The sequence below is a fragment of the Octopus bimaculoides genome, chromosome 5 (assembly GCF_046866305.1).
Source record: "Octopus bimaculoides isolate indiv1 chromosome 5, ASM4686630v1, whole genome shotgun sequence".
NCBI classification, from domain to species: domain Eukaryota; kingdom Metazoa; phylum Mollusca; class Cephalopoda; order Octopoda; family Octopodidae; genus Octopus; species Octopus bimaculoides.
The window spans coordinates 96,719,926-96,742,835 of record NC_142932.1 but is presented as its reverse complement, the minus strand read 5'-3'; the positions used below and the strand labels follow the sequence as shown (position 1 = coordinate 96,742,835).

The window sequence follows — 22,910 nt, the reverse complement described above, 5'->3', positions numbered from 1 at the left end:
CCATCGTAGAGGGCAGATTTGCTATCTTACTATAATGGGTCTGTTTGTCTGTCTCTTTGTCTGTTCCTTCTTCATGGCCAGACAGCTAGACCAATGGTTATGATATTTTTCTGAATTACAAAGACAGTCATCAGGAAGGTTTTTAGCATTAAAGAAATCAGAAAGTATGATTATTTCATGGATATCGATTTTTGAATTAATAAACCACCTTCACATTTTTATTAAAAATTCACCGACCACAAGTAACTCTGGATTTTCATCATATAGTTCGTGGCTCCATCATAGTTACGAAGGGAGTCACAAGGACAGTTAATAGTGAAACTAAAATGGAAAAATTGTGTCAGTATACAGTGTGTGTGATTATTTAATGGTTATTGAAGTGTCAGTCTCGAGCAGGATTTGAAACAGCTAATCGAAGCGGCTGTTGTTTACATCTCAATTTTGTCAATCAAAATAACCCATGGTACCAAAACATCCAGACATTATTCACATAGAACAGGGCAAAACTTCCTTTTGATATGATTCATAATTTAAATAAGAAAATTTGTGTACTTTGAATGTATAAGAATATAAACAAGCATAAAATAGAGTAAACAACTAAAATAAAAGTATATCTAAATAACATTTTTTTCTTAATACCTTTTATGTAGTGATCAAAGGAAGCGTTGGCTTTCGTTAGGAGTGGTCCACATAATCATTCACGACACAGAGGCTGGGAGCCTATTGCCTATTTCAGTTTGGGAGGGAATCGTCATCACATGTCACTTAGTCGCAAACACATGTTACATAGCTGCAATAGAATGCTGTATCACCAACAATAATGTGATTTCTCTAAGACATCATCCAGTAATCTATCAAATCCATTTACACATTTCTCAATACATACTGCCATTATGACTTCCCTCTCTTATTTTATGCCTCCACCATAGATGGGTAGATTTGCTAGTAATAATAATAATGATGATGATGATGCTGAAAACACACAGCAGAAACAACTCATTCTTTGTGAAATGAGAGAAAATATTGATCTGCTTCTCAAATTACAAATAATTATTACTACTAGTTGATCATAATTAACAATAATATAATTTTAATGCAATATTTCTTTATTTACATTTACTTTCATATTTAATTGAACAAAAATCATTGTTGCTGATTTCTTTTTTAATATAAGTGAAAGTATAGCAATTAAAAATATCAACTAATAAGATTCACTAGTGATGAAGGACTGGTGGTGCCTGAGAAACGTCGCTCTCCTACTGATAGATTTTTGTTATTGTTGGCACTACGTCGCTTACGACGTTGAGGGTTCCAGTTAATCCGATCAACGGAACAGCCTGAGCACTCCACAGACACATGTACCCTTAACGTAGTTCTCGGGGATATTCAGCGTGACACAGTGTGACAAGGCTGACCCTTTGAATTACAGTCACTACAGAAACAGGAAGTAAGAGTGAGAGAGGGTTGTGGTGAAAGGGTACAGCAAGGTTCGCCACCATCCCCTGCTGGAGCCTCGTGGAGCTTTAGGTGTTTTCGCTCAATAAACACTCACAACGCCCGGTCTGGGAATCGAAACCGCGATCCTATGACTGCGAGTCCGCTGCCCTAACCACTGGGCCATTGCGCCTCCTAATAGATTTTACATAGGTGCAAATAGACAATAGAGGTCAATCAGAATCACCTTTGCCAGAACAATTCATTAGAGTTATTGATAAGAATGGATTAATACAAAAGACAGTGAAAGGAACAAGATTTGCTTTAAAAGAGACAGCTGTAGATTTGCTTTCTAACAACTTTGAATTACTGTAGTTGTAACGTATTCATTCTTATATTTACTTTCAGGGCTTTTTTTTTTTTTTTTGTCACATCCAGACATGTTTATTTCCATATGTAGGTGTGTGTGTGCATATATGCGTGTTCTAAATAATAGTTGCAGATAGTTTTCTGAATGTTAGATAAATATTTGGGTGTGATTTATTTATACTGTCTCTTGCTTTCATTTCTTTATTTTCGTTTTTGGTTTTGTTTTTGTTTTGTTTTTTAATTGTAAACAATGTCAATTGTTTGTTCATTGGCTTACTCTTGTTCAGTTTCATTCACTTATGTCAGATACGTCCTTGAGAAAAGCTTGAACCACAATCACAACACAACCTTCCCCTTCCCTTATAAATCTGTGCACTTACACTTATGTAAGAAATGTATTAACTTGAATAAATAAGGCAGCATTTATCATGGTGTTTCGTCTACAGCTCTTCTAGAAGGGACAAACCTTTTAAGTGTTGAGATCATTGAGTTAATTTAATATTGAGTGAATACACATGAATGTTGGCTATGTTAATGATGTTTGTTTATTTGATTTATTTTATATTGCAATTTGCGAAGAGCAATGTCACTAGCGAGAGGTTTCCAGTGCATTCATTCTGACAGTGAGAGTAACATGTGAATGTTGCTATGGGGTGGGAGGATGTCTTTTCTTGCTGATTTATATCCTCTGCAAATATATAGGCGCAAGCTTGGCCGTGCAATAAGAAGTTTGCTTTCCAACCACATGGTTCTGGGTTCATTCCCACTGCGTGGCACTTTGGGCATGTGTCTTTTCTTATAACTTTGGGCTGACCAAAGCCATGTGAATGGATTTGGTAGATGAAAAGTGCAAGAAGCTCATCGCATGTGTGTGTGCACGCGCGCAATTATCCTGCTGTCTAATGACTGAGACAAGTAAAAGATATATCTGTGAAAGAGAGAGAGCAAGAAGGAGAGACACACACAACTTTAATCTTATTATTTAGTATTCAGTCCTTTCAGTAAATGTTTATTCTTATTTGTCACTTGACAACCCTAACACTAAACATTAATTTATGTATCTCAATCACCACCACCACCATTATCATTGTCATCTTGATCATCATGATCATCATTATCGTTTTTATGTCCACTTTTCTGTGCCTACATGAGCTGGATAATTCTCCCCTCCACATGGTGTCTTGCTACATGCTGTATTTCTTTGTTGTCTCCTTTCTGACGTTCAGCATCCTAAAATGGTGAAACACTGATTAATGACTTTACCAGTTCTTCACTCTACTGCATGTTTTCTCTCCTTGTCTCATGTAATTTATATTACAATACACACACACACACACACACAAAGAGCCAGTGTACCAGTTACATCTTTGATACATACTTGGATTTGCTGGATACCAGATACCAATGAACTACCTTTACAACTCTACATTTTATATATATACGTACATATATATATCTGCATGCATATATATGTATATGTATACATATATGTATAGATAGTTAGATATGCTTGGTTTATGGGATTACCCTGGGTTTCACACACACAGACTCACATACACACACACGTATACACACATTCATTCATTCATTCAGACTCACATACACACACACGTATACACACATTCATTCATTCAGACAGACAGACAGACAGTTTGTTTCTGTTAAATTCTACAGACAAGATATTAAATCAACCTGAGGGCAATGGTAGAAAACACCTGCCTGTAGTCATAACCATATCCAATGGCATTGAACTTGGAACCATGTGATTATGACATGAACTTCTTAACCACATAGCTATGCTTACACCTATGTTAACTGGAGTGAATGACAATGCAGAGAGTTTACAAGCTAGATTGCTTATGAAGCAAACATAAAATAACAAATGAATTATTTAGACAGCATTAACCAGTGTCTTTGGTGTGCAAAGTGTATCAAAGTTATTAGTTGCTTGTGTGTGTGTGTGTGTGTGTGTGAGAGAGAGAGAGAGAGAGAAAAGATAAATATTTATCCCAATTGCCATCTCAATATATCACCAATTACTTGACCTTTCAGGACCAGAGACAGTCATTAATACTGTAATAAGCAATGAGACTCATTCGTCTGGTGAGGAAAGTGATTTCAGGTTGTAGTTTTCGTGCTGTTTCCAAAGACATCAGTAGAGGATGTAAAATATCTACAGGTGGAACTATGGACTCCATTTACCAGGACATTACCGTGTGCACGTGCACACACACAGACACACACACACACACACACACACACACACACACACACACACACACACACACACACACATTCATCACCACCATCATCATTATCTTTGCCTTTTGTCTACTTCCAAGTTGTGAAGGGCTGAGCAGAAGTGTTAGAAATTGTGTTTTTAGGCTGTGTCCTTCCTATCACCAATATACAATGTATAAATGTATAAATCCATGCATCTGTCTGTCCCTCCATTCATCCTTCCTATATCTGCCTGTCTGTTTATCTATCTTGCAGTCTATGTATCTATCTACCTATCTATCTTATCTATCTATCTAATCTATCTATCTATCTATCTATCTATCTATCTATCTACCTCTATCTATAGCTATCTATCTATCTATCTATCTATCTATCTATCTATCTATCTATCTATCTATCTTATCTATCTATCTATCTATCTATCTCTATCTATCTATCTATCTCTATCTATCTATCTATCTATCTATCTACCTCTGTCTATCTATCTATTTGCTGTCAACAACCGTTACATGGAGGACTGGGGATGCCGTGGTTAATGACGCGCACACATGCGCTGAGACTGCGGCATCTCTGGAACTTCATTGACAACGGTGAACAGGTGTGGGCGCCGTTTGTGAAGCACGCCTTCCCGCAGCTCGTCTCACTCACCGAACTGCAAACATGGATCAGGAAGAGACCAAAACTGGGCGATTGGCACCGCGAGTGTCACCAAGCTCTACAACAGCTCTGCCGTCCGGGATCAAACTTGTGCAACTTCCAAACGACCAATGCGTTCTATAGAGGACTAGTGGAGGGGAGGTCTGACGACACTCTCGGGGCAAACCTGGGTGTCGACGAGAAATTTCTAACCCGCCTTTTCAAGACGACGTTCGGGCCAGGGCCTATGGATAATTTCCAGAGATCCCTGGCTTGGCAATGCTATCGAGATGCACAACCAGTTCGAGAGAAGATCTACAGACACGGTTCGAAAACCACCGGACCAACCTGCCCGAGATGCAGTCAGAGCGACGAAACCGTTCTGCACGCACTCGTGCAGTGTCCAGATATTTCAGAGCTGTGGACCTTCGTCGAACGGCTGTTGTCGCGTGTGGGACGAGCCCACTTATCAGCCGAGTCTATCGTGAATATTGTTCCGCCACCTTCCTTTAAACGGGAAGGAAAAACGGTTTTTGTAACACTGATAGCTATGGCAAAAGAATGCGTGTGGTGGACGCGTTTGAAAGGTCTACAAACAAACACTTTCCTCTCTGGTCAGTCCCTCGTCAACTTTTTCAAGTACCACTTGAAAAGGAGGATGAGGATAGAGAGGAAAGTGTTGTCGAATGAAAGTTTCAATAAAAAATGGGTAAATGTGACAAGAATGGTAAGAATGAAAGACGACACCATTTTAAGCATAGGCTTGTAACAAAAAGAGACAAAAAGAGAGAAGGTACTTACTTTCATGTACCTTTAAAAAAAAAAAGCCTGAGGTGACCATGGTCTTTTCCGTAGGCTTTTCTCTCCACGGATAAACCTAATCTGTTCCCCGTTTTTTACATTGACTGTGATACACGATCCTTATTGATCCCCCCCCTTTTTTTCCGCGATCCCTTTTGATCGAAATTATCCCCCCCCCCCCCCCAAGAAAAGCTCTACTTTGTAATTTGTCCATTTTCTGTATTTAGCCCTGTGTGGCTATAATAAAAAGATATCTATCTATCTATCTACCTCTATCTATCTATCTATCTTTATTTATTTATTTATTTTGCAGTCAATCAAAATATCTAATAGAGTATAGATAAAAATCAGGTTGATAGTTAAGAAAAACCAACTTCAAATGGTGATTAAAACAAAATGTTGTACTGAGATAACAGTCTTGGATGATTTGGGAAGACAGAGAAACCATTAGTTAAATGCAACTCTCTTTAAGGGTCCTTGTTATTAATCTCTGGTTAACCAGATAAAATGAACAAACAAGAACACCTTTATGTAGCTACACAATCTGTGAGAAATATTAACAAAATTCCCTACTCACTTCAGTGGAAGAAAGAGTCACATAGACGTAGCTGTGTGGGAAGAAGCTTGCTTCCCAACCACATGCTTCCGGGTTCAGTCCCACTGTGTAACACCTTGGGTAAGTGTCTTCCACTATAGCCTCAGGCTGACCAAAGCCTTGTGAGTGGATTTGGTAGAGAGAAACAGAAAGGGTATTATGCTATAAAAAATTTGCCTTGGCAAATTCATTCCAACCCATGCATGCATGGAAAAGTGGATGTTAAAATAGTGATGATGATCATGATCTTGATGATTATGATGATCATGATGACGAAAGTGTTTGAAAATTCATAATGTTAAGACACATCACACTATAATGATGGTGGTAATGGTGCTGATATTTGCGGTGATGGTGCTGGTGCATGTGGTAACATTGTCTTGCACATAGGATGATGGCACAGTAATTTCCAAATACCTTTCCCTCATTTCAATATTCTTTTATTACCTTACAGCTTTCAATCATTGAATCTCAGCCCTGCTTCAAGAGTATATAGTTAATGATATTGTTCACCAGTACTTGTTTGGTATTTATTTTTATGATGGATAAAAAAATTTAACTGCTTGCATGATATGGACTAAAAACAGAACAGACTCACCTGCAATCAATAGTGTATTAATATTAGGCAAGCTGGCAAAATTGTTACTGCACTCAGCACCGAGTTAAATGCTTAGTGGAAATTTCATCCATCTTTACGTTCTGAGTTCAAATGCCAGTGAGGTTAACTTTGCCACTTGTCATTTCAGGGTAGATAAAATAAATACCAGTTGAGCACTGGAGTCAACATAGTCGACTTATCCCCTTCACTGAAAATGGTGGCCTCATGTCAAAATTTGAAACCAATATTAGGTGAGCTGGCAGAATTATTAGCACATTGAACAAAAGGCTCAACAGAATTTCTTCTGGCTCTTTATGTTCTGAGTTTAAATTCTGATGAGGTCAATTTTGCCGTTCATCTTTTTGGGGATCAATAAAATTAAGTACCAAGCAAGTACTGGGTGGTGGGATCAATAAAAATAAATACCAGTCAAGTACTGGCATCAATATAATCAACTTTTAAGGCAGCTAGCTGGCAGAATTGTTAGCACTTCAAGTGAAATACTTAATGGTATTTTGTCTGTCTTTAGTCTGAGTTCAAATTCTGCTGGGGTTGACTTTACCTCTCATCCTGTCGGGACTGAAAAACAAATACCAGTTAAGTATTGATTGGAGTGTATGTAATTGACTCCCTCCCCCCACTGCCTCCCCTCCAAAATTGTTAACCTTCTGCCAAAATTTGAAATCAATATAACCAAGATGCCCCTTACCCTCAAAATTACTGGCTGGTGCAAAAATAAAATTTTTAAAAAAAGTAATTAGAAAACATTATTCAAACATTGTTGGCACTCTGTCGCTTACGATGTCGAGGGTTCCAGTTGATCCGATCAACGGAACAGCTTGCTCGTGAAATTAACATGCAAGTGGCTGAGCACTCCACAGACACGTGTACCCTTAACGTAGTTCTCGGGGATATTCAGCGTGACACAGTGTGACAAGGCTGACCCCTTGAATTACAGGCACAACGGAAACAGGAAGTAAGAGTGAGAGAAAGTTGTGGTGAAAGAGTACAGCAAGGTTTGCCACCATCCCCTGCCGGATCCTCGTGGAGCTTTTAGGTGTTTTCGCTCAATAAACACTCACAACGCCCGGTCTGGGAATCGAAACCGCGATCCTATGACCGTGACTCCGCTGCCCTAACCACTGGGCCATTGCGCCTCCACTTCAAACATTAGGCAGTGGAAATTTACAAAAGAAAAGTGAAAAAGCTTGCCAATTTATCTTGACACAAAAAAAACAAAAAAAAACAGGAAGATCATTTCTATATTGCTGATTAATCAAGATTAATAAAAGTTATATGAATTATTAACTTCATATGGATACAATAAAGATTGACAAGTCAGTGAAGGATCCTTGACCTACTAGCGGTAACAGCTAAATTCCCCTCAAATTATACCTTACCATTTTAAAGAAAAAGTCATATTAGATAATGTGATTCTGTGATTCTGAGTTACTTTCACATAGAAAAAGGACAGGTTGGTTATGGTTGAATGCCTTTAATCATAGATCTGCTGGGTTACGATGATCTGAGATTAGACATCAATAATCACCCAAGACTGATACAAATGGTTTTCTCAGTTTTTGCCAGTAGAGTAGTTTAGATGTAAAAACTATTAAAGAGAGAGAGAGAGAGGGAGAATATTTTTAATACATAATGCAAAAGTAAGATTTTGAAGTTGTACTTGTTTGGCAAGTGACTTGATCTGAAATCATGTGTTGAGACTGAAACTATTACATTATGGAAAAGTTGTGGTAGACATTTAAAACACACACGTGTTGTTGTATTCACTTGTATATCATTTCGTGATTGCCTTGTATGCTATAATGGTTTGTCCTACAACTTTGAACTAGTCATTGACACAATTCCTCTGTATAATCATGATTAATATGTTTTGAATATACAGGCATGAAAAGGAAAACTAAACTAGAAAAATCATGTGCCTAGAAAACCACTGCAAGTGTGGTTAATATTATTGTTGCTGCTGCTGCTGCTGCTACCACTACTACTACTGTTACTATTACTTCTACTGTAACTGTTGCTGGTAATACAATGAGGAAGCTTCTACACCAGTGGTTCCTGACCCTTTTATTTAAATGAATTTTCTTATGGACCCCTTAATATGCTTATCCTTATGTATATGTATGTATATATGTATATGTATATATATATATATATATATATATATATATATATATATATATATATTTATAGAGAGAGAAAGAGAGAGAGAGAGAGATAGAGAAAGAATTTGTTTTAAATCTCTGAGCGAGAGATATACAGTAACAGTAGTGGATAGTAATGTTTATATGCCAACAGAATGTGGCAGTCCTACATAGGATGATGTTACTGTTGTTTTATATATGAAATTTGGAATTTAGTTCACAGACTCCCAATACTACCTTTGCAGACCACCATGGGTCTGCAGACCCCAGGTTAGGAACCACTATTCTACACAATCACTCAACCTGTATTAAATAGAGCCAAATCTCGCTTGACCTATACTTTAATGCCTTATAAAAGGACATACACATTAGTGAATGTAACCACAGATGCAGGTGTGGCTGTGTGGTAAGAAGTTGGCTTCCCAACCATATGATTCTGGGTTCATTCACCACCACACCCCCCAATGTGTGGCATCTTGGTCATGTGTCTTCTATAGCCTCAGGTTGACCAAAGTCTTGTGAGTGGATTTGTTAGACAGAAACTGAAATAAGCCCATTGTATGTGTGTGTTGTGTTTGTCCCCCACTGTCACTTAACAACTGGTGTTGATTTGTTTACATCTCCATAACTTAGGGGTTGGGCAAAAAGAGATTGATAAAATAATATCAGGTTTTAAAAAAATAAGTACTGTGATCAATTTGTTCAACTAAATCCTTCAAGGTGGTGCCTCAGCATAGCCTCAGTCAAATAACTGAAACAAGTAAAAGATAAAAGATAGATACACTAAATCTGATGAAGAGATGGGATGGTCATGGCTGGAATATCTTGCTCATAGATCTACTTGATCAGAGCTGACTAAGGGCTGAACATCAACACCAACAACAGCATTAGTCCTTCATGAACTATGTTTTGGTATCATCATTGTGGTTCTCTCAACAAACTATGCTTATTGTGACTGTTTTAATTTCCAGTCAAAATCATTTCAACTTGGTTATACCTACAATAGTTTGGAGGTGGGGATGCCAAAACTTACATTCCTTTTCCCAAATATCGCTAATTTCCCAAATGATTATATATTGTTTCTTTCAGTTTTAATTTGTACCCATTGGTCCTGGGGTGCAAATTTCCTGTTTTAAAGGGATCTAAATTAAACCCTTCCATCAACAGTTCATGTTAACTTATGTTCCATACATAAGCTTAATAATGACATTTTACTAAATTCTTCATCATTTCCAAAATTAATTGAAACAAAGGCAACGTATTTCAACAGGAATACGGTAACAAAAAAGATTAAAGTCTTAAATTATGGAGGTCACATGCCCAACAGAGATTTATTTGTGACAGAATCTTACAGATGGATTCTCTTCTTATCACTAACCCATACGTATTTTTCAATTGAGGGATATCTTTATTCTATAGGTCTTCAAAAGCACACAGCAACCAGTCATAACGTCAGTAACAAATGTCATCATCAACACCATTTCACCCAAGTGATGACAAGCATGGAACTTATAGACACTGGTGCACATTTGCATGCACAAATGTACACATGCATGCATACAGATACAAATATACAAAACAAAGTTCCTGCTGTTTCTGTCAACAAAACTCCTTAACATTGGTCATCTGAGAACTATTAGTAAAAGACATTTATCCAAGTTGCTGCACAGTGGGACTGAACCTAAAGTCATGTGGTTGCAAGATGGACTATCTAACTACATGGCTATACCTCTATCTATAGCCATGCCTGTGTGACTATGGTTTGAATATTGTTTTATTATAGGTCTGTTTGATCTGGACCAACTTGGATCTAAGCAACAACAAAATACAAGTTATACAAAATTCTTTGCACACTTTGGCTGCTGCAACTCTATTGTGAAAGCTGTGTAACAAACACTAGCAGTGAATTCAGTAAGTCTAAAATAAAGGCCTACTTTTAGTTCCTACAGATACAAGAAAGCTTTGCCAAATAAACAAGGAATCAGTGATATCTTACAAACTTTACCAGTGTCAGCAATAACTGTAAACATAACACATGCAACGTTTTAATCACTATCTCTAGCCTGTATTTTAATAAATACAGGCTTGAGATAGTGATTAAAATGTTTTTTTCTTTTTCTTTCTTTTTGGTTCAGTTTCTTAAAAATTATTTTGAAGTTTACTAGAATATATCTTAGAAGATATTCCATTTACTTTTCAGTGCTAAGTCAAATTCAAAGTGTTTATAACATTCTTTAAAACACCTAACTTAATCTTCTCTCGTGGAATACTTATTCAACACTTCAAATGATTTATTTACAGTTTGTGTTTTGGGATATTTTACATGCCTTATTTATTTGATTATTTTGTTGTTGTTGTTGTTAGTGCTGCCTCACTGGTTTGTTATAATAAATCTTGGGTAATGGCTAAATTCCCAGAATATATAGATATTTTTACATAGAGTTTTAATTGTATTTCATGTGTGTTTGTGTGTGAGTATTATTATTTTCTTTCTTTCCATTATTGATAACATTGTTCAAAAAATATTGTACCTTTCTTAAATATCCAGTTTTTATTGTTCTTGAATAAGGAACTTTGTAAATAATATCACACTGAAGAAAGAGAATTGCAGCCAACCAAATTCATTGTGTATTTAGCTACAGTTTGAAGGAACATCCCATCATATCCTAGCAACACAGCTATCTCTGTGACATAGACCCTTAATTTTCAATGACCCTATTCACTTAGTTGTATACAGGTACCACTGCTGTAAATAAGTAGCATGGGAAAGTACAACTTGCTACTATAGTTTACTGGTATCTAACTACTGATGTAGTTCGCACTTGAGAAGTTAGTTGTCACCTATCAAAGTCATTTCATCCACATTTCGTATTGAATAGCAGCCATGCTTGTACATGAAACTCACAGGATCTCACATAAATCTACTGTTAATAAATAATATAGGTGCAGGCAATGGCCATGTGGTAAGAAATTTGCTTCCTAACCACATGGTACCAGGTAAGTCTCATTGCATGGCACATTGGACAAGTGTCTTCTACTATAGCCCTGGATTGACCCAAACTGTGTGAGTGGATTTGATAGATGGAAACTGAAATATATATATATATATATATATATATATATATATATATATATATATATATATATATATATAATGAATTGCTAAAGTAAGAGAACTGGGATGTCCCAAAATTTTCAGTTTTCATAAAAAATTTAATTGCATGTTGGTTTTAGGAGCTTAGGGCAAAAAGCTTGTTTAATCCTTTAGCATTCAAACCAGCCATATCCAGCCTAAATATTAAACCAGTTTTATGTTAAAACTGGCCAGATCTGGCCTCTCATGCCTATCCTATAATATCTTTCTAAAACTAAGCAATCATATCATGAAAATTTCTTAGCTACAAGGTAACACATGATTAATTCAAAACAGTGTGAATGAATAAACATTACATTTGAGAAAATAATGTGAAGACTAAAGGGTTAAACTGTATTCTATCTGATCCCACCCCACCATTGCAAATTGGGATGTGGTGATATAAAAGCATTTCAATCACTCGTGTCTTTTCAAATACTTGTCGTTTCTGGTCTCAGGAGGCTTGCCAATGCTTTAGGCACAACTCCTCCCTCCTGACTAAACAAAAAACAATAAAATAAAAATTACTTTCAATGACTTTTCTGAATTTTTTTTTTTTTAAATCACAAATCTAAATAAATTAGTAAATTGTTTACATTATTTAGATAAAAATTGTATGAATATAAAAGTTACTACAAGCCCATCCATACTACTGCAACTGTTAGCTAGTTATTCAAATTTACTGAAACTTCACTCTACAGTGCATGTGTAAAACCCCCACCCACCCACACACATTTATTTAATTACATCAATCTTACCTAGGGAATCTAAAATGGTTCAATATTAATCATTTATTTGTTGCAGACATTTAATGTAATTTTTTTCAGAAACAGAAATCTTTAGTCATCTTTCCATTTCTCATCTTTCTCCCGTAAATTATGAAAATGTTTAGAGTAACACTGTATTAACAATAAAAGATTGGAAAATGTTTGAAATCTATAAAATTACTTTTTAATTATATACTCAATATATTTTCTATCATCAGCTTTCAAGTTTAATTTATATGCTTCTTTTCTTTTTCTTGTTAGGGTTTTTAAGAAAAGCAGTCCCAATGGACAGGTATGTATTTATGTATTACACATTGTACTTTTCGTCACTCGTTATATTATGAATGATGGATTTTCAGTACTAGAAGGAAGCAAACTATTCCTTGTTGTTGTACTACTACTACTGCTGCTACTGCTGATAATAATAATAATAATAATAATAATAATAATAATAATAATAATAATAATAATAATAATAATAATCCTTTTGACTCTAGGCATGAAACTTTGGGGGGGGGGTCTAATCGATTACATCAACCCCAGTGCATAACTGGTACTTATTTCATTGACCCTGACAGGATAAAAGGCAAAGTCAACCTCAGTGGAATTTGAAATCAGAAAGTAGTGACGGGCGAAATACTGCAAAGCATTTCATCCAGCACGCTGATGATTCTGCCAGCTCGCCACCTTAATAATAATAATAATAATAATAATAATAATAATAATAATAATAATAATAATAATGATGATGATGGTGGACTCACCTATCGGAGACAATGTATGAGTGTTCAGCTGTTTGCCAAATGACCTACTACTACTACTACTAATAATAATAATAATAATAATAATAATAATAATAATGATGATGATGATAATGGATTCTCTCCTGTGAAAGACAACATATGAGTGTTCAGCTTTTGTTGAATGGCCTGCACAAATGATTTGTTTATAGCAATCAAATGTATGTGCTGTACATTAGCTCACTCTCTCCATCAAATTGATGTTGCTTGAACAGGTGCACAGTGTACCATGCATCAGGAGTCAAAGTGATTGCAGAGCAACATGAGATGAAGTGCTTTGCTCAAGAACACAATGCACCACCTGGTCTTCGAATTGAAACCATGATCTTGCAATCACGAGTGCAACACCCTAACCTCTAGGCCATACTGCTGGAGCTTGTGAAATCAAGAGCTCTGAGAAGTGAAATGAACATAATAATAATAATCCTTTCTACTGAAGGCTCAAGGCCAGAAATTTGTGGGAAGGTGACTAGTCGATTACATCGACCCTAGTGTTTCACTGGTACTTAATCTATTGATCATAAAAGGATAAAAAGAAAAGTCGACCTCAGCAAAATTTGAACTCAGAACATAGCGACAGGTGAAATACCACTGAGCATTTCGTCCAGCACACTAATAATTCTGCCAGCTCACCACCTTACTACTATTAATAATAATAACCCTTTCTACTGAAGGCAGAAGGCCTGACATTTTGTGGGAGGGGACTAGCCAATTATGTTAACTGCAGTGTTTCACTGGTACTTAATTTATCAACTCCAAAAGGATGAAAGGCAGAGTTGACCTCGGTGAAATTTGAACTCAGAACATCATTTGACACACCCAGCAACAGAAGAATTAGCCAACTTTATCATTGTGTACGTCGTATTGTGTAGACTGGGTTACCACCAGCACTAGAGAAGTTATCTGTGAAAAGACTGGCTCAGTTCTTTGAGCTACTGCCTTATAGTTGGGTAGCCTTTGATACAGCCTGTGGAGTCAATATCATATTTGTATATTCCATTTGTAGCATATTTCTACATACAGCTGGATGACCTTACTGTCACCGACTACTTTAAAGCATGTTACTGGGGACATTGTATCATGCTAAATAGGTTATCTGCAACAGAACTAAAAAGACTTTCTACATTGTATTAGTTCTTTATTGGAACTATGGCTCTCCAAGATGAGTAGTTTGTGATGTGCTTTGCACAGCCCATGTTTCATTTGCATGTTCTATTTTTGGCATGGTTTCTATGACCTGATATACTTTTATCATTTTATCATGCCAACAACACTATGAAGTCTGTCTGCAGTCCTCTGTATCCTCTATCAGGTCTTAGTTACTTCCTGCCTCAGAGGCAAGTAGCCTGTGTGCTCTTTTTGGGTCTCTTCTTTGGCTAAGCTTTAACAACATTTCTTAAAGTGTCCATTACTATAAGTCTGAATTTGAGTGAGCTAATTTAACCAAATACTTCAGCTACTATGCTGTAAACTTGTCTTGTTTGTCCATCAGTCCTATATAGTTTTTAATGATATATTGAGACTGCATTTGTTTTGCTTATCTCATTAAGCATCATATTTCTGTATTGAATTTCATGAATCTGTAACATGAATGTTTGTTGTAAATTCAATACAAGAGCATCTATCTTAGCATGGTTCTTGTTGCTAACAGTATTAAGTAAAAACAAAAACAATTTTTTTAAAATACTATTTCACCTTCGGGCATGTTCTTGAGATATATGCTATACTTTTAATTATAATTATATAGTTTTAGAAATAAAATTTATTGAAACTACAAATCTTTGAAAACATTTTTTTAAATATCTAAAATAAAAGGAAAAAGTAATAATAAGCAAAAGTAAAGTTCAGTAAAAATATAATTTATGAGATAAGATGTTGAGGTACTAGAGAATTTTACTGCCAACATATATGGTTAGTTAATTAGACATGAGATCTTTTTGCAAAGAAAGTTGTGTTAAGCGTCTACCTAGCAACTTCATCATTTTAACATCTGTTTTCCATGCTGATTTATATTGGATATGTCTACTACAAAGTATTTGGTCAATAATTTCAGTGTTTTGGCATCTCTTCTGGAAAACTCAACATTCTGAAGTTTCATTTCACCTTCCTTCCTTATTGTCCCTCTTTACCAGTATCATCCACATGGCATTTTTCACCCAGATCTTGTTCAAACCATTATTGTCATCCTTTCTACATTCTTTGGCTGATGTTTCTAATAATCAACTGCTCTCTCTCTCTCTCTCTCTCTCTCTCTCTCTCTCTCTCTCTCTCTCTCTCTCTCGCTCTCTCTCTCTCTCTCTCTCTCTCTCTCTCTCTCTCTCTATGCATGCATGTCATCCACATCATCATTTAACATCCATTGTCCATGCTGGCATGGGTTGGACGATTTGACCAGGGCTGGTAAGCTTAGGGGCTGCACCAGACTCTAGTCTGATTTGGCATGGTTTTTACATCTGGCTGCCCTTCCAAATGCCAACCACTCCAAGAATGTAATGGGTGCTTTTACATGCCACTGACACAGGTATCAATTTGCATGACACCAATATCTGTCACAACTATGGTTTCACCTGGCTTGATGGATCTTCTTCTCAAGCACATCATCATCATTGTCATTTAATGTCTGCTTTCCATGTTGGCATGGGTTAGACGGTTTGGCTGAGGACTGGCGAGCCAGAAGGCTGCACCAGGCTCAATCTGATCTGGCAAAGTTTCTACAGCTGGATGCCCTTCCTAATGCCAACCATTCCGTGAGTGTAGTGGGTGCTTTTACATGCCACCGGTACAAGGGCCAGTCAGGCAGTTCTGGCAACGACCACACTCAAAAGATGTTTTTTACATGCTACCTGCACGGGAGCCAGTCCGGTGGCACTGGCAATGACCACGCTTGAATGCTGTTTTTCATGTGCTACCGGCACATGTGCTGGTAAGGCGATGCTAGCAATGATCGCGCTCGAATGGTGCTTTTTACGTGCCACCAGCACGGGAGCCAATCCATGGCCCTGGCAACAATCAGGTGGTCTTAATCAGTAGTCTAATGAATAATATAAACAATATAAATGTTATGTCCATAACAGATTATATCTTCAACTTCATTCCGTAGGTTATAAATCATTAGTCTTGAGAATACAAATGCTATGTATATAATAGATTATGTCTTCAGTTTTGTTCCATAATTAAATATTAACCTTGGTTGCGTCCAACACCCCTGGGCTCCACACTAATCACTATTGCCACTCCCATTCTCAAAACATCAACCTTCTCTGTTCATGTTTTTCCCCTTAGGAAAAGTGGAACATTAATGGCGTCAGTCCCACCAGTCTAGAAAGATTTGCAAGATCATAGGGGCTGCCCTTTCCCTCAAATCCAGTAAGTTTAGAAGAAAAAATCCATACACAGAGCAAAATAGAACAGTAGTATAGATTAGACTAAAACAGATTGGATACAAAAGAAGTCTTCTTGATTCATTGCAGTCTTTCGTTTCATCCCTCACAGTATTAAGTTTAAATCCTGTTGGAAAGAGTTAGTGAAAAAATACCCTTTGTTATATAAGCTAAAGTTAGTTCTGATTAAGTAGGGTTTTGATCAAAAGGGTCCAGCTATGAACATCCTACCCTCATTTCAGACATTGTGTAATTTCCTTATTTTTTTATGATGGTAGGATGTGATTTTGGAGAGATTTGGTTGCTATTTCTAGCTGATTGAACATCTACATAGAAGACCTCATTAGCTCAATGCTCCCTGAGTATTACCTACTCACTTCAGTCTGCTGCTTCTTCTTATCATTATCATTATCATCAAGGTGGCTAGCTGGTAGAATTGTTAGCACACTGGTTGAAATACTTAGCAGCATTTGGCCATTTTTATGTTCTGGGTTCAAATTTCGCCTAAGTTGACTTTGCCTTTCATCTTTTCAGAGTCGATAAAATAAGTACCAGTTGAGTATTGGGAGCAATGTAATTGACATAACCCCTCCCTCAAAATTACTGGCCTTGTGCCAAAATTTGAAATCATCATTATTACTACTACTACTACTACTACGATTATTATTATTATTATTATTATTATTATTTTCATTTTATTTTTTTATCTAGTTTCAGCTCATGAGCTGTGGCCATGCTGGGGCACCGCCATATTATTATTATTTGGCAAAAAAAAATATGACAAATTTTCTATCATTTACTTGTTTCAGTCTTTGAACTATGGCCATGCTAGGGCACTGCTTTAAAGGATTAAACTGAACAAATGAACCTCAATTCCTTCTTTTTTTTAAAAAAAAAAAACCTATTCTATTAGTCACTTTTTCTGAGCTGCCAAGTTATCAGGGCCTTAAACAAATGAGCAACAGTTGTCAAGTGGTGATGGAGGACAAACACATGCACACACACACACACACACACACACACACACATGACGGGTTTCTTCACAGTATCCATCTATCAAATTCACTCACAATGTATTGGTCAGCCTAGGAATATAGTAGAACACTTGCCCAAGATGTGTGACACCTTGAACCCTAGATCAGTTTCAAAATGTGCTTCTTAACCTCACAGCCATGGATTTTTTGTGTCATTTTCGACAGAAATTACAAGGCATAAACATATCTCTCAATGAATTATGACCTATATAAAAACAAACTGACAAAAATCAATTTGATTCACAAGAGTTCATTTTATCACCTCAGCTGAGTTTTACCAATTTTTTTTTTTTTTGCCAATTATGCAACATCAGAACAACTCTGCTTTGATCTGAATTTTAAGCTCATCTTGTGCTTAAAAATCTTTTTGGTTTTTCTTTTTGTTGTTGATTCTCTTGGTTTTACTTCAATAAATGTCCTTGATACAAAATTCAAAAAATCATGAATGTCCTTGCAATTAACTTTGCAAGTTAAAATACCCACTTCCTTTAAAAAATATTTAGAAATAAAAATTGCTTAAGTGTCACAAAAAAATACTGTTTGATGATGATGTTGTTGTTGGCTGTGGCGGTGTGGTAGTGGTGGTGGTGGTGGTGGCAGTGTGGTAGTGGTGGTGGTGGTGGCAGTGTGGTAGTGGTGGTGGTGGTGACAGTGTGGTAGTGGTGGTGGTGGCCGCCGCCTCCTTTTTGGTGGGGCAATACATTCTGTTACCTGGTTTAATATCAAATCCTAGCCTGTGGGTCTCTTTACCCTGTTACAAAATTTCCAGCCTGGCTCCCAGCTTAGGGTTATATATTGGGTTATCTTGGTCTCATGATACACCAACGCCCTTTACATTAGATGCCAAAAACTAAAACTGAATCCACTGGAAAATTCTCCCTCATATACTCTGACATCTGTGGATTCTGATCCAACCTAGAATCCACATATTACCTCTTACTAACATGAAAACCATATACCACGAGCAGGCTGTTCCGTTGATCGAATCAACTGGAACCCTCGACGTCATAAGCGACGGAGTGCCAACAACATATTGGCATGAAATATTTGATTGTGAGCTGTACAATTTTATAATTTCCTTTTACTGGAAAGATACATGCAATGATTATAAAGGGGTTGTTTTTTTTGTTTTTTACTGGCTTAATGTAACTTCTGTGACTCTTTTTATAGCCTTTGAGATTTGTGGGAGGAATTTATCCCCTGACCAGACACCTGATATGAATGCCTACAACTAAGTGGATTCTGCATAAAACACCCTTAGATCAGATAGTGATGGTAAACGTTGCAATGGATTATGTCACCCATCTAAGAATAGAAACAGTCCCTGTGATAAGTTTCCACATACTTACTATCTACCAAATTTCCCTTACATGTCTTTGGTGAACCAGGGGCCATGGTTGAACCATGGTTGAAGACACTTACCTGAGATGTTATGTAGTAAGATCTGCAATGTTGGGAAAGAAATTAATTGAAAACTGTCTGTTTTATATATCCATTTGCAAAATCAATGCTATATATATACACAATACAGAGACAATTATGTTGAATTTAATGTCAATTAGTTATAGAAATACAATGAGTAGACAATGGAAACTCTCCAGTTTATAGTTAGAACAATGATAAATTTAGATCAGGCAACCACTGAAATAATGCTCTAGCATGGTCTTGATGTAATAGCAAAAACAAACTAAAAAACAAGATAAGATGTTATATACTGTCTCATACTATCTTGAAAAATTGGATGTTAAAACAATGAAACTAATATCTCTTTCATATTCATGAGTACGATATAGTGATTTTTCTATGTAGGCTCAAAGCAACAAATTATGGAGAAGTGTAAAGCAGCATCATCATCATCATCTTCATCATTGCTTTAATGGCCACATTTCCACGCTTGCATAGATCAGACAGAATTTGTTGAGGTGGATATTTTTTATGGTTGGATGACCTTGTCCCCAACCTTCACCTGTTTCCAAGCAAGATAATGTTTCTCCATGGCCAGACATGATTTTCATAGAAGACTGGAAACTAACAATGTTGCTTGTATGACAGTGATGCTCACTTACAAACCTCATATGGTATCAAAACAAGCATATACACACATTCACAGGCACACACTCATGTGTGTGTGTATTTTGCTTAGGTATTGCGAGACTAATAACCTGGTGTAGAACTCAATGGGAGGAGTTCTTGGTTTTCATTCCCCATGTATGTGTTTGCTTTCTCACTAGTAATGCTTTTTCCTATATATATATATATGCATAAATGTAATTCTTTTCCCAAATAAATTGCACTTCATATTCGAGGTTCTGATGAAGCTATAAGGTGATACTCAGGCACTTAACTATGAGCCCACTGCATCTTATGGCAGAAACAGCTGTAAGTTAATGAAGTTCATAAGACAATTGTTTATTCCTTTGTTATCTCATTTTATTATATATATATATATATATATGTATATATGATAAGCTTCTTACAGTTTCCATCTACTACATCCACTCACAATTCTTTGGTTGGCCCAGGGCTATAGTAGAAAACATTTGTCCAAAGTGCCAAACAATGGGATTGAACTCAAGACCACAAAGTTTGAAAGCAAGCTTATTGACCCCAGTACTTAATTGCTTCTTATTTTAAGACCCACCTGGAAAGAGACAGAGTAAAATTGATCCTGGTGGATCTGAACTCAAAATGTAAAGTGATACCACCAGGCATTTTATCAAGCAATGTACTAACTCTACTAATTGACCATCCATGATTTTAATATAATAACAATACATATAGACTATAACTCTTGTTATTGTTGTTTAACCTTAGTTCAAGCCTGATCAAGCAGACCTCTTCTCAAAGTCAATCCATCTATGACCACCTCATTTTTTTATCTAATTTTCTAAGGTGATAGAATATGATTTGAGAGAGACCTGGCTGTTATCACTTGTTGTTAGAGTGATCATAATGAGACTCATCTGTTGGTTTAGGAATATAACTTTTCTGAAAATGGATTGTATTCATTTATCCAGGTGCTGTAGAAAAAATAATGCTTTTCTGAAAGTCCAGCAGTTTGATTCAAACATTGGCTTTCACTGAACTGATTCATCAACTTCCTTTCATTCTATTCAAAAGACAAGAATACATGTAAACTTGTGTACTCTCACACTGCTATCTATTTCCACATATGGTCGTCAGCTGTATGTTGTCTCGTATGTCAATTCTTTAAACTACAATCTCCTGTTGTTTATAATATAAATTTTCAATCTTTGTCTGTGTAGTATGTTTATATGCACGCACACACATACCCACTCTTATATTCATATTCATTCAGTGCTTCATTCATTCTCTCTTATTTTTCCTTGATCTTACATTCATTCCCTGTCTTTCTCACTCTCTGATACATACATCTACATATACATGCATTTTATTCCATATTTACTTTCGCTCTTGTCTATTTGTCTCACTCACACACACATATACACATTATGATAGCGATGTATAAACTCAGTAAATGTATAATTATCATGAATTTTAATCCAGTATTTACTGAATCCATATTACTACATATAATCATATTTCAAAAATCAATATAATAGTACCTTTTAACACCTCATTAAAAATATTTCTAACTTTGATTTCATTTTAAATAATTCTTCTTTTAATATCTCATTGTGATTTTGTTTTCTGTTTGTTTTTTTGCTTGTTTTATTGTAGCTTTATATCATTGAAGCAAGTATATTTTTACAACATAATCCTTTCCCTGCTCCTAATCTCACAGCTGTTATGTAAAAGTAAAACTTGTTGATAGTTATTGAGACTGAAACAAGCAGGGATCTATGCTAAATAAGTTTTGAATTCATTGCTGTATAACCAGGAGACCAAGACCTTAACTTCTTGGTAGTACAAGTGAAGGATAGTTTACGTCAGCTGAAAGAAGTCACCCACCTGCTACCTCAAATTTAAAAGCATTTACCTACCACTGTAATACTTGCAAAATAATCACCAGGAAAGTAAAATGTGATTTTGCGCAACACAGCCAACCAATTTTCTTGCATCCCAAATTGTAGCTGGGTCTTCTGCTCGCTTGCCAATAGGGTCTCCATAAACTTTGCAGAGGGATCCATCTACCAAGCCTCAACCAACATAGCTTCCTAAGCAACATATAAATATATTACATTTCATGTTTGACTATGTGTGCGCATGCACCACACACATGCACACAACAAAGCACTTCCTTAACTTACTGCCTTTAATCTACTGGTCTCACTATCTTATACATACTTTTAAAAATTCACTATTGATTCCAGTACACAAGTGATATACCTTGACATTATCTCTTCTGTTACACTCAACAAATGTATGTCATAGCTAGCCCCTGTCCTCACCAAACTCTTAAATCTTCCTCTCTACGGGGAACTGTTCCAGTAAATAGAAAACCAACCTATTTGTCTCATTTCCAAGAACAAGTTTTCTGACTCTGAATTATCAATCATCCTATTGCCCTCACTTCTAATGTCTCAAAAGTTTTGGAAACAGTAAGCATCATCATCATCATCATCATCTTCATCATCATCATCATCATCATCTCCTTCTTCTTCTTCTTCTTCTTCTTCTTCTTCTTCTCCTCCTCCTCCCCCTCCTCCTCCTCTCCCTCCTTCTTCTTTCTTTCTCCCCACCTCCCCCACTATGTCATAAACCAGTAGTCTTCTGCTACTAAAAATTGCTGCAAAAATAATGTTGCTGCTCTCAACAACACCAAAACCTTCAGCATTGTCTCTCAAAAAGTCCATCTTCCCAAATCACACACTCATAAGTTACAGCCATCTCACATGAACCAATAAGCCTCTCCATTCTCATTCTACCTCCTAGAAGTAGCAACCAAATCTCTCCTTCTTGCAACACATTTAGCTAAATGTCTACACTACCTCCAGTGGAGGCGCAATGGCCCAGTGGTTAGGGCAGCAGACTCGCG

At 36.4% G+C, this 22,910-nt stretch overlaps 1 protein-coding gene across 3 annotated transcripts in view; it reads left to right on the top strand.

Annotated features, from left to right (window-relative positions):
• The window catches only part of LOC106869179 (beta-arrestin-1), a 272,032-nt gene that overhangs the window by 163,738 nt on the left and 85,384 nt on the right, over positions 1 to 22,910 (top strand). For all 3 annotated transcript variants that reach the window (XM_052968277.2, XM_052968278.2, XM_052968276.2), the window contains exon 2: positions 12,998 to 13,028. In XM_052968277.2, coding sequence (XP_052824237.1) covers positions 12,998 to 13,028 — 31 coding nt within the window. The remainder of the gene's footprint in view (positions 1 to 12,997; positions 13,029 to 22,910) is intronic.